This window comes from Strix uralensis, chromosome 17 (genome assembly GCF_047716275.1).
Source record: "Strix uralensis isolate ZFMK-TIS-50842 chromosome 17, bStrUra1, whole genome shotgun sequence".
Classification (NCBI taxonomy): Eukaryota; Metazoa; Chordata; class Aves; order Strigiformes; family Strigidae; genus Strix; species Strix uralensis.
In genome coordinates this window covers 6592417-6606185 of record NC_133988.1, presented here as the reverse complement: position 1 = coordinate 6606185, position 13769 = coordinate 6592417, and the positions used below count along the sequence as shown (strand labels likewise).

Genomic DNA, 13769 nt, shown 5'->3' with positions numbered 1-13769 from the left:
CTCAAGCCTGAATAAATTTGGGGTAGCCAAGGTCAGGGCTAGGGCATGTTTGCAGAGTCACATTCAAACAGCTAAGATCACACCATGGTGTAACAGAACTTAAGTTTGTGGCAGATGATCACCCAGCTGAAAGGAAGGCATCTTCTTCTGTTGTCTCAGATACTCTAAAAACATAACTAATATATTTATCTCTCCATGCACACTAAAAAACCCTACCTAACCAAAATTTGTTTTGATGGAGTCCTACCTCAGAGGACTGGACAAACTGAAAAAAGCGTATCTGATGCCTTGATGTAAACACCATTTTATTACTTTCTCTTGCCTTTTTGCCTCTTAAGATGGCAGTGGCAGAGTGGCGCTAAAAGAATGATTAAATAAAGTAAAAATGCTTTCCAAACTGCATTAGTGTTTCCATAGCACCCATCCAGGAAGCATGGCAGATGTATATGGACAGCTAACACAGTTCTCCAGAAGGTAAGAGAAACTTTAAAACAGAATTATGGTTTTGAACTGCCTGCCCAGTATAGCTCACAGACAGCTCTCAACCACACCTGCAGTATTGCTGCTGAAACTGGACAGCAAAAGCTGCACGTACCTAAGTTTTAAAACATAACCTAGGCCTGTTAAAACCCTATCAGCTCTTTTGAAGTCTGAGATCAAGCCCACACTTCAAAATCAAGATATCTCGGGAAATTCTGGGTCACGTAGTTATATAGAAACATAGAGCTAGTGTTGTGGAGCTCCAGTCACAACAAAACTGTCACTAGAAATCCCTCACATCAGCAAGTCCTAGATCAAGTCTTTCCTGAGATAGTTACAGCACTCAAGGGTAGCCATTGACTGAACAAAAGGTTCACCCAAACAATTATTCAGGTGATTGTTAGCCCCAGCCTATTGCTTGTGTTAAGTGTACTAGTTTTCTGTCATAGTTAGAAGCAGCTCTTGAAGGCCTTTGAGGAGCATGCTTATGTGAGCTGAGCGATACTTCTTCCTGCAAGTTAGGAAGCCAAGAGCACCTTTGAGACAATACTCTGGACTTGGCTACAGCATTCTCTTCCTGATATCTATCTACCCCATATCAGGAGCTACGAATGATCAATATTAAACTAGAGAAGTGGTGTATGTCCCAAGGTTGAAGGAAGTATTTTCACCAAGACTACAAGCTTGTCATATTTTTTTCCTCTGCAATTCAGATTTCACTCATCAGCTATTTATTAAAAAAAAAACAATACAAGTAAAACAAGTAACAGATTGTAAGATGTGCTGGAGTCACTCTTCACTGGAGTCACTGATGTGGTGGAGACTGCACACCACCTATACAAGGCACCTTTAATCACAGCTAAGCACTGGGCTTGGTATCCACCACAGGCTTAGACAAGAGAACTGTGATAGTAGTTTACAACAGGATGTTCTCTGCTGGCTAATCCACAAATCCAAGTAGGTAATTAGTACAATTAGCAAAGACAAATACTTTCATCCAAATACCATGATTTCCTCAAAGACAATGATAGAACATTGCCAGATTGAGGCATTACTATGTTTTCTTAGAGTGATGACAGTGATTTCATCACTATCAGACTGAGAGGGCCAATGACCACCTTAGGAGAATGTAAAGCAAAAGCATACAAGACACCCAGGGAAGGGAAGAAAACTTCCACACTCAACATTTAACCTAAAAGGATTCAAACAAAGGGGGCAGTCTGCAGAAGAGGTGAAAGACAAGTGCAAGGGGAACATACAGAAGTCTTCCAACAGCGATCAACTCACTTTCTCAGCATATTATTTTCTGAAACTTCATGTGGTAATGTCACTGCTGACCATTATAAAAAAATTTCAGGAGCAGAGATAGGTTAGCAAGAAGCAAAAATGAAGATTGCTATGAACTGAAGCAGTTGGATGCTCACAGTCACAGAAATACACTTTCCTGTGCCTTGGCTCATACTAAACACCATAATCTAATCTCTTTCGGGAAGCCCTGAGCCCAGTCAGGCTGAGAGGCTATTTACTATCTTCCTGGGCAAAATCATACCATGCTATGTAATTGTAGACTGCAGCAGATACAGTTCTTTGTGTTTGTATGTCACACCTCCCTAGTGACAGTAGACCACATTTACTTTTTAGCAGCTCAGACATGTTTGAAGCCTGATGCTCCAGGGAATGAGGTATTTTTCTTCAGAACAGATTATTCTCGGAAGCTGCTGGCCCATTTTAAAAGAACACACAGATGTGACTGTAGGTAACAGAGTTTTGCTGGGATTTTTGGGGAGTTTTGTATTGGTTTCCTTTTTTTAAAAAAAACAAACAAACCACAACTGTCCTAACAACTAGAGTGTGCTCTAGTCTCACCTATACTGTGGGTTCAAAATGGGCACTCCTTACCTAGCTTTGCAGCCAAGGGAGTATATAATCTCTGATAACATAATAGCTGGCACATATCCCATCAGAGAAGTAGCTGCATTTCAGTGTTGACTGTAGAATATTCCAAGTCCTTAAGTAAACAGACATAGTGAGCCAAGGCTGCACAGTGCACTTCTCCACACATCAAGGACAGGTCACAAACACGGAGAAGGTGCTGAGTCCAAACACGAGTTGCTCACTATTAACTACTGCAAAAACTGGCTTACACTTCAGATAATACTGTGTGATCCACAGCAGCCTGCTACAGTTACTATCCTGCTGTCACAGACCAACCTGCAAGTAATTTGCAGCTTTTGGATGCTTTAGAATGAGACCTAACCTGTGTAGAAGCTCCAAAAGAGGATAGGGTTTTTTAATATATTATTTTTGAAAGAAGGAAGGTTGTGGTGCATTTATTCTCCCTAGAAAAGAATTCCTCCCTCCCCAAAATACAAAAACCAAACAGAAGCCACAAGGGTAGGTGAAATGACTGCAAATAACAAAATAACAGAAGATAATAACTAGGCAAAGGGCCTGCAATACCAACAGCCACAATTCAGTAGTATAAACCAACAGACTGAACTTTACTAATTCACTTTTCCTACAGGGCAATCATTGTTGAATCTCACATACTCCTCGTGTACTCATGTAGCCATGAGCAACTAACTCCGCTTCAGCTGCCACGTCTGGGCAGAGCTTTCTCTGAAACAGAGATTCCAATTACATTTGCAATAATCTGATTACTACATCAGCCATAACCTGGTTAAGAAAGGGTCTGAGAGATACCATGTTGGCAGTTAGGAAGAAGACAAAAGGGAGACATGCTTTCGTTATTTTAGTAACAGGAAGATTTGCAAACCACAACCAGATTTTCTGACAGAAAGACACCACGCTGGTTCTACACAGGACAGTTTTACTGTTTAAAACACATACGGTACAACTCAAAACAAATTTAGAGAAGTTATGGATTTGTAAAGTTATGAAGTTATGGATTTGTAAAACTGCCTCAGCAGTAGGACAAGGATTTACTTACAGTTTATGGTTACTTTCACATCACATGTAATTTAAAGATACGATCAGGAAAGCAATCCACTTTGTTATCAGAGCTGGCCAAAACCTGCTTTGTAACTTAAGACACTCAAATTGTTGTTTTGGAAGTACTTCATTCATATGCCTTTCACCCAAACTAATCCATGCCAGCATTTCTGTTGTCACTTGCAGTCTACCCGCTATCTGCACAGCAAAGTTGTCATTCAACTTGTACTAGAACACCATTTCTTCTCCTACATGTGCCAGCAAGAGATTACTAAAGTCAATGATATTTCACCAGGGAAAGAAGAGGATCGGGTCCTTATTATTCTTTCCATGCTTATCTGACTGAGCAGAACAAATCAAAGAGGAGACAGTCAAAAAAAACCTGCTAGTCTTCATCTCTCTGGGGGAAAGCAAGCTCCAGATAAGCTGTGCCTCCAATCAACAGTCTGATTTTCATGAACAGCAATATGCTTCCCAATGGTAATTGAAATGGAGCAATTCTCCTCAAACAGCTTGCCAAATCTCACCTCATTAACCTTTATGGACTGACCTCCAAACTTCCTTGAAGCTGAAATACAGGTCCCCCTTGCCTCCACGTGATAACTGTTTATCCCTAAGAGGTTGGGGAGAGAGGGAGGGCATTAGAGAGCAAACTACTAAATGTGCTAGAACTGGAAGTTGAGAGACCTGTTTCCAGGCTATTACTGGGGCCCAAACCTTCACAGGCTACTGTCTCCTTTGCTGGTCCATCTTTCAGATAGCCTGCAAAGCCAAACTTGGATTACAAATCACTCTCCCCCTCTCCCAACACTTCCTCTAAGAGTCAGTATCATTAACTATAGTGTGCTATCCAGTATTCAAATAAGCATTTCCTAACCCATACTTGAAGGTTTATCTTCTAATTAAACCTTATTTTCCCCTCCTCTCAAGTCTGTTACTCAGGATGCCTACTCACCATTCCACCCAATTAATTTTACTACCTTTGCTCACACCTCAGTGAAACTTTGTGGTGGCAGTGAAAAGCAAGCTGTCAATAAGGAGTGACTGAACACAGTACTTAGCATTTTATCCAAATATCCAAACCAGATATATTAGGTGAATGGAAGCACTTAGGAAAGGTGGTAGAGCAATTAATTCCACAAATTAGTAAACCCCTAGCTTGCTTTGTCTCAGTGTTAGCTTCACAGAGCATAACTGCAAGAGTCAAAAGTAAAACATTCCAGTTTTGCACCTCTGGAAGTCTGTATATAGGGTCATGTATACTTATACTAAACAGTGAAAATCTTCAAGGTTAAAACCACACACCTGTGCAACTGCTTTGCTAGAGGTGAGAAAACAAAAACGACCACAGCAGCTAATTCCCCAATGTATGTCACTGCTTTAAAGTCCACCACCTACATGCATCAGTAAATCACTTCATAAACCATGGTCAGTGATTATACCAATCTAAAGACCAGACCCATGTTCTCACCATGTTTGCCTGTTCCTCCACACAGCAATTAGTTTCACTCCACCAGCTCAGTCCTTTCATTAGTTCCAAACCCTAACCAATTCTACCATGCTCATCCCCATCCTCAGCTCTTCATTCCCTTGCTCGCCTTCGATTCTGCTAGGGAAAAACAGTTGAAAAGCTTTCTAATCCAGAAAAGGAAACCAGTGCAAAAAAGTACCAAGTCATCATTTTTTTCTATTTCTTTGTCTTCTTTTTCCTTCAGCCACCATCTTAGAGGAGGTAGTGCACTGGGGCAGGTAATATGCCCATAGATGCTCCCAGCTCTCCCCGCCACTCCTCTCAGGGTAGGACCAAAGTTTTGTACAAAATAGCAAACTATCTGGGTTTTGAGGCTAACAACTGTGAAGCAGAATGGATGCACAGTTCACACATCTGTCAGTTCAACTGCTTTGGCCATGTAACAGTGCTTTTTCAGTACTTTGAACAGAGTCAGCAAGGACCATAGGAACAGCTCACTGAGCCACAGACTTAATATTGTGGTTCCACTTGCCTACACACATGCTCAAATGTAAGGCATTATCATCTTGTTGTCTGGCATCCACTGCAATGCTTTAGGGCTCTAGCCTCTGGCTCTGTGAAATCATTCAGGTCCAAATTGTTTTGGCATACAGAACAGCATTCTAGTCTGTGGTCGTCATAGTGTGGATGCTGCATGGATATCCATATGGTTCTGTTGCAGCTTGGCCTAGCCTTGAGTTTCTACAACACTCCTAAACTTTAAGTGTGCACTGGTATTATATTTCACCTGCCCAGCCACAAGTCACTGCCTGCCTGGAAGGCCCTCATGCAGCAATGGCAGCTACACAACATGGGCTCATCTCTACTGCCAGAGAGACCACTTTTAAACTGTTGGTAATTATGTAAGATGACAAGCAGCTTTCTATCCAACTCATTACTTGCAGAATTCATAGCTCTCTACTTAGTCCATAGGAAAGTCAGTCCCACAAAAATGAGCTTCACACAGACAGATCAGGTGACATCAGCACTCTCCAGGGCTTCCCAGTATCAGGCAACTACTACCTGTGTTGGTTTACACCCTCATTTCAAAGACAGGTGCTTTGCAATTGCAAAAGAACCTGAGCATTGGGGTGGGAGAAACTCCGCGATCTAGGGTGAACCTAAGAAAAGCAAAAATAAAATCTATCTGCATGCCATTACTCATGGTAGGCTGAGTTAAAGGTTAACAACTCTTTGTGGAAGAAGGAACAAAACAAACAAACAGGACTGCAGAGTCCACTATAGTCTCTGGGGACATAAAGCAGAAGATCCAGAGATTCCACTAAACTCAGCTGGAGGGAAAGAGAAATTTGGCAGAGAAAGAGAGGGAGATCTTCACTTCCCCAGACTGAGAGTGGTAGCACAAGCAGCTTGATAATCTCAAAAGCCACTAAATGGCTGGAAATCAAGCAGGGAGGGGGGGGGGGGCACACATTTGAACAACATCTTGTCATCGGTGCTCCTAGGAAATCCACTGATCATCACAGCAAAGGATTAAAACATGTTTAAAAAGTAATAGCAAAATGAACTAAAACAAGTGTCAAAAAATAACTAAACTAAGAATCAAAATAAACTAAAACAAGAAAAAATTTAAACCTTATTCCTGACCCCAGTGTAAGTCACAGACTGACAGCAGGACCTGTGACCAGCACTCTTAAAATTAACAAGCAAGCTGCACATTATGAAAGTTCCTACATTTCAGATCCTCAGAACGAAGAATCACTACGCAGTGGACTGAAGTCTGCCTCAAAGGAAAGTTGTGTTTCTAAACAGCAGCAGCAACAACACTGGCATGTTCCCTCATGAATTGTCTTTGTACTGCTAAAACATTGCAAAGCACTTTTCAAACTACATCTTGTAAAATCTGCAGAATACAATAGTGGGTGGAAGAAGTACAGAATTCAGAAACTTGTCCAAGATCTCAAAACACACAAATAACTAAGGAACAGACCCTTGCAGAAACTGGTACAGACAATGTCCTTCCATGACAACATACTGCATGCTTTCTTAGGGCTTTAAAATTAAGTAGTGTCGAGGATTACCTCAGAAGCAGGAAATTCAGATACTTGCCTATCTGGTCAGGCATTTAAGACATACAAAAACTGAAGAATCTACAGCTCTCAGTATGTGCTTTAAAATAGCATTCTGCTCAGCTGAGATAACAGGAATTCTGAGTCTTGAAGTTCACATGCATACATAAATTCCAGCACTCTTTGTCTACATCAAACTCACTAAAAAATATAGAGAACACTCCATGCTCTTCAGAAAGGGACATTCAGCAATCCCATACTTAGCAGAGGCTAAAATAAGTAAAACTTTACTCCCAGTGGAATTCAATTACACATATCCCCAAACTAACCTTATATTGAACACTATGGCTTGTTGGTAGCTTTCCAGAGAGAACGTCTGGCAGAACTCCCTGGAGAGCACTATCAAGTCCTCTCAAGTGAGCAGAAGTCACTACTGGGGCATGTTTAAGAAAGCAGCTTTGCAGGTAAATATTATCTATGTGGACTCCAGATACACCTTCCATGTTGTTATGCAGATAGATAAAATCATTTCACAAACAGAGCGATGAGAGATCATCCACTGATTTTATGAAGCAAGCTATAAAGCCAAGCAACAACTCCAGTGTGCTCCTCAATTAATAAACTGTTATTAGTTAAAAAACTGACCCAGCTGAGGCCATCTAGTTAAAAAATTGGTCCAACTGAGGCCTTGTCACTGCATAACAGCACTATGCAACTCTCCCTTGATTATAAGCAGAAATGCACAACTGGTGGCTTCTCTCTGCAACTAATGTTTAACAGTAGACAGAATTTAAAAAAAACTTTTCTTCCTCCACAATCATAGTAAAAATATTCAAGCTTAACACAGAGTTAAGATGTGATTTTTTTCTATTCCCACTACAGGAAATTAGTGATACATAATTACTCCTAACATAAATATCTTTGCCCAGGCCCCATTAAGTACATTTAATAAGAACGTACGGTTATTACCAAATCTCAACGCCAAAACTCTCATTCTGCTGTCTTGGTCTGATTTAAGGTTTTTTTATAACCCATCCTCAAGAACCCAGATTCAAATTTTGGCTTGGATCCCATTCACTTGAGCATTAGATGACCTCCTTCTAGTCGTTTTTTTGTAATATGAAAGTAGGAAATTATCACTCGACTGTGAACTCAGGAAGGAATTTGGACAAAACAGCACATGTCCACTGGCCAAGCCCAAGATGCACTGGGATGGCAGATCCAGACAGAAAGCTCACATTGCACCTGTCCACACCACATTCTGCATTATTATGGCCAGAGTCATGAAAAGCAAAGCCAGCAAGCATACAAAAATCTAAATGCACAAAGAAGCCAAATACTATTCAACAAACCCCACTTGATGCTAATTAACATTAAGGCTGGCCAGAACCTACTGTGATTCAAACTTGCACTCTGTTCAAGCAAAACTTCAGGGAAGCCTGGCAGAACCAGTGACTGAGCCACAGGTGCAGGAAAAGCTGTCTGGATCAGTGAACTGCTTTCATATCACATGGTGATGGAGAACAGTGAGCATCAGAGCACAACAGTTCAGAATGGTAGCCAGCCAGATAATCACACAGTGATCTCTCATGCCTTTTGTTTGTTTTATGAAAAAGAGGTTCTGCCAATTGGTTTCAGATCAAAATTCTTCCTAGACAGGAAAGAAAGAAAATTCATATAAAATGATGCTCAGTAGGAATTAATCAGAAACACAGTCCTCCTGAAGGCATAAACCTTTTTGGTTAAGTAAAAAGTTGCCACCAGCTAACGTGCAAGACAGTAATGATTAGCCATCTGGTGAAGGTTCCTGCTAAGCTTGCCATGTTACCCCCTATGCTGAGGAAAGCAGAAGGTGGATCAGTTACATTCTGTCCTTGCCTGCAGTTGTGTGGTCATCCTTAGGAACAAGACATAAAGCTTTCCAGTGCAACCAGGAATTGTAACTGTTCCGACTTTTCAGCAGCCTCTTTTTTTCTATCACTGCATACCAGCTGAATTATTTAAACCAAAAATTACATCTTGCCTTTTTGAAAGCTGAATTTATCCTCAAGCTTTTTCAACCTTTGTTATTTTTGCCCCTTTGTTTCCTTCCGCAAAAATTGCAACTGCCAAGAGGCTTCCCAGTCATCTAAAGAGCATCAGTAAACAAGAGCAGAGACAGATGGCTGCAGCTCAGTTTAAACCAGCACAAGATTCAGCCTCTCCCCTGCATTACAAGTACTATCCAGAAGATACAAACATATGCATAAAACCGTACAAGAATGCAGTAGCCCCAGATAGAAAACAAGTATGTATATACGATCTGATAAAGACGAAGCCACGGTGAGGACAAGGTGCTGAGGTTTCATGTACAGTGAATATCCAATATAACCGTACAGCCTTCCAATCAATGGGATGTAGGGATGGCAGGGGGGCAGGGAAGAGTTCTCCCTCCATTGTTGCTCCCAAAAGTATTGCTGGCAAAAAACAATCAGCAGGGAAAGTAAAGCCAGGTATCTCCTTCCAGCAAAGTTACTCTTCTGAGAACTAATACACCGAACTCACACAACCTGAGAAAGTAACAACATCTCTGACAGGCCTCTCAATTCACTACTTCAGGAATTCAGTCACATCGACAAATAACGCCTTAGCCCCTTATGAAAATGACAGATTCAAAGAGACAAAGAAAACCCACAAGATAACTCACAGATTTAGAATGACAGAAGTCTATCAAAAATCATACTGTTTTCTTCATTCCTGGATTTGATTGTTTTTCATTTACTGCACAGAAGACTACTGGTGTTAGCATAAGACACTATTCACATTATGTGCCTGGCCTTGCTAAACAGATTCAGATGTCCACATACATTCAATAAATCTATCTGAATCAACATACTTCACCACGTGCCTCTTCCACCAACTATAAATTCACTGTGATTCCACAGACGCACCTGCATGCCTAAATGGCTTACATAAGGACGGGTCCAAACATTGCCCATTCTTCCCCAAACAAAAATTTTGACTCTGCTGAAATTAAATTAACAGCTCTCCCTCGGGGCTTCCTGATATTCCAAGCTCTTCCTTCACTTAGTGATAGCAGAAAGCTTCGAGAACAGGGTTGCACCATCTTCACTTCCAATCAGCCCTAATTGAAGGATGACACGAAACAGAACAAGAAACTAGCACTCCAATTAATACAGACAGGAAAAAACAAGATTGTGGGAGAAGCATCATTATCAGTAAAGCTCCAGCAAAGCCCTCAGGTTGTAGCATGCTGGCACCCTACCACCTCTGAGGTAGAGTTCAACTACTCCTCAGTGCAAGAATACAAGGGAGGAAACGATTTGGTGGTGAATGCTGAACTATTCTGGCCCCTTTTTACCTCAGCGTTCACACTTAAACTTTAAAAACTGATTAACATGGGACTCCAGTGATCCTCTCAAGAGAGGCCTGAATCAGCCTTTCTGGGAATCCAATCTGTATTCCTAAAATGCAGTCTGATGTATACTTCTGCAGGCCCTTCCTAAAACAGCACAGCTATAAAATAAACACAGACTTCTCACATAAAACAGTTGACCCCTTAGAGCAATTCACTCAGGGTCAACCAGAAAACCTCTCCCACTCACTTTCACAATTCTATTTCCTGCTCCACACATTTAAAAGACTAAACAAAAAGCTGGTACGCACCTGTATCCCCATGGAAGCAGCTGTCCTGGTGACATCTCCCAGAAGGCAAATCTCCATCACTCGGCCAGATCTGTCCTGTTTTTCGTACACCCACAATAGTAGCCTCAGACACAATGACCTGCTGCTGCCTGTGCCGTTTTTGAGACTGGGGGGTTGGTGGACTGCTACTGTCAAAGGACTGCTGAGAGTTCTGGGAAGGAGAACGGCTTTTATCCCGATACATGCGGTAAGTGGTGGGGCTGGGGGAGACATGGCTGGACTGCCCTGAGGAGAAGTCTTCCTCACTGGAGGTAAGGTTCTCATTAGAGCTACAATCAGGAGTATATCCTCCTCCAATATCTTCAAAACTCCTGGGGGAATAAGACCTCCTTGGCCAGGTGAGATGTTTTTCCTGGTCAGTTGTGCCCTGATTTCGCAAAATAGGTCCCTTCCCTTCTCCTTCCCCCATCATTCCACCAACATAGATACTTTGATAGGGTTGAAAGTCCATGGGCTGCCAAGGTGAGCGGTTGCTGCCATTGGCATTAATCAGGTTATCTTTGAGAAACCTGGGGTTCAGTTCAGCATCCTCATATTCTCCATCATAGCCAAAGCTGCTCTCTGAGGACCTTCCCCTGTAAGCAGGCCTCTGGAACTCACTGAAGCTGGGTACCATGTTAGAAGGGAGGGAGTGCAAAGACTTTTTGCGTTCCATTTGCATGGCTTGGCTACCAAGAGAGCTTATTTTATCGGAAACATCTTTATCGTTGACCTTTACTAGACCCTTCTCATGATGATACTCCATGTTCACATAGAAGGGCTTTTCAACAACGTCCTTGTTATCTCCAGAAGAATGTGAATTAACCTTTTTAATCCTCTCAAAATTGGACCTTAGGGCTGCCACGCTGGTGCTGTTCCCTCTCTCCTTTGAAATAGGTTCGAACGATCCCTCCTTCTCAGCAGATCCCACCAGCCGGCGAGTGGAAGCCGACCTGTGTTTTGAAGGAGAGCCATCTGTATCACAGCGATTCTCCACATCTTCTACAACTCTCTTCAGTTTCTCTTCACCATAGTACTTACACCTGTCCTGCTCTCCCTCTCCATGATGGGGACTGTCCAAAGGCAACAGGTCTGACCCATCGCTCTGGGTAGACAGCTTCCGCAAAGAGGGTATCCTGGGTTTGAACTTTTCCTCCCCGTGGTGTGACTTGCTTTTCTCATATTCGTCTTGGTCAGCAGACTGGTGATGATGCAGGTCTTGGATCTGCTGCTCTGCACCCCCTTCAGGCAACTGAGAAACACGTTTAAAACCCCATCTCTGTCTATCATAGCTTTTTTTCTCCTTTGCCAGAAGAGTCTGCAGGTAAATCATGCGGAACCTCTCCTTGTTGACCTCCATCTCCAGTCTCCGGATAGATGCTTTGCATAGCTCCAGCTCCTGTTCAATGTCTCCCACAGATTTCAGCTCCATTTTAGGAGGCTCAGAGTCTGCAAACTGTGCTTTCCAAGCCTCCACAAACCCCACAGGGTCCACCATTTTGCATACAGGAGTAAGTGGAGAATACGGGAAGGAGGCTGGAGAGAGATAGGTGGGGAGAATAAACCAACCGGATCTCACATGTAGAAGCAGAAACAGCTCCGGCAGGGTCAACTCGATGCGTCTCTGCCGCGGTCCATGCAGGGAAGCTGGGAGGCGAACGGCAGTCCTCGGAGCGCTCTCTCGTCCCCGTCTCGTTCAGCTTTTGCCGTCCCCAGCCCCCCGTCCACTCGCTACTCCCTCCCCGGCATGACTGATCTTTTGCTAGCGAACAACAACGCTCCCACCCCGGCGATCCCCGAGCACTTCAAAGTGGGTGGACAAAGGAGCAGGCTCGGGGCGGGGGAGGGAAGGCGAAGATCGCCCCCCACCCACCCACCCACCCACCTCCCTCCTGCCGCGGCCGCCCTGGGCTGGGTCCTCCGCGCAGCCACGCTGAGGAGCCCTCCGCTCCGTGCTCCCCTCGCCAGCCCGGTGTTGTGCTTTCTCTTTCTCTCTCCTCCTTTCCCCCTGCCCCTTTCCCTGTCTCCTCCTCCCGGCTATTGTGCTGTCCTCCGGGCGCACACGCTCTCCGGAGCCTCCGCGCCGGGCGGGCGAGGCGGCGGCGCGTCCCGCGGCGAGCTCCGCCGCTACCCCTGGGTGCCCCAGCGCCCCGCGGCCCGGCGGGAGCCCCCTCGGCGCGGCGGCGGCTGCCCGCGGCTGCCCATGGCGCGGCCCGGCGCTGGCGGCGGCGCTGCGGAAGGGGAGGAGAGGGAAGGAGCCAGGCGCGGCGCTGGGGCCTCTTAAAGGGGCAGCCCGGGCCGCGGCGGCGGGGGCTGTGGCGGCGGGGGGGCGCGGCGGCGGGGGGCCGTGCCCACGGCACCCCGCGGGGCTGGGGGGTGGCCCAGCGCCCCGCCTGCCCCGCGGAGGCGGCTGCCGGTGAGACAAAGGCGGAGGTGGCAGACGGGCGGACGCTTCCAGCCGCGGGCCTGGACGTCCCCAGAGAGAGACATGACTGCGCCCAAGCCTGGGCAAGGAGCTACCCCCCCACCACCACCCCCCCCCCGCGGGGAGGTGTCCGTTCGTGCCCCTACACCCGCGCCCCCGGCTACTGTGTGTAAACTCCGTGTGTTCCCTCTCCTGTGCTCCAGCAACGCTCTCCCCAGGCACTGATGCAGCTCACCTTCAAAGGTCGCGTTTTCCCCCACTAACTCAGGGGCTGTGGAGTGGCAGGCTTGTCATCCACCCCATCCTTCCTTCCTCGCCAATACATGATGAGCTGGATTTCTGAGATGGGCAATTGATACTCCAAAATCACGATGATATTAACAATAAAGGCTGCTTTGTTCAGGCATTAGTCTCACCTTTGTCCTGTGTATTACCCTAGCCACAATAACCCAGTTCCACGCCGCAGCTCTAGGTGAAGGGGGCAAATGCTTTAAACAAAAGGCTGGCTGCTGAGTATTACACCTTCTGAAATCACAGGACATGATCTTGCTTAAGCCCTGTATTCTTTCCATGGACTAATCTGAAAAAGTGGTAACATACACCTGAAGTTCCACCATGCCTGTTTGGATGATAGGAAAAAGTGAGATATGTGTGTCTCATATCCCCCCTAAACCTGCTTCTTCCCTGT

General features: G+C 44.8%; 1 protein-coding gene across 1 annotated transcript in view; it reads right to left on the bottom strand.

The window, feature by feature from the left end:
• BCR (BCR activator of RhoGEF and GTPase) overlaps positions 1-12440 on the bottom strand; it is a 102629-nt gene extending 90189 nt beyond the window's left edge. The window contains exon 1 of the mRNA XM_074887213.1: positions 10639-12440. Coding sequence (XP_074743314.1) covers positions 10639-12154 — 1516 coding nt within the window. The 5' untranslated portion in view covers positions 12155-12440. The remainder of the gene's footprint in view (positions 1-10638) is intronic.
• Between the last annotated feature and the right edge of the window lie 1329 nt (positions 12441-13769).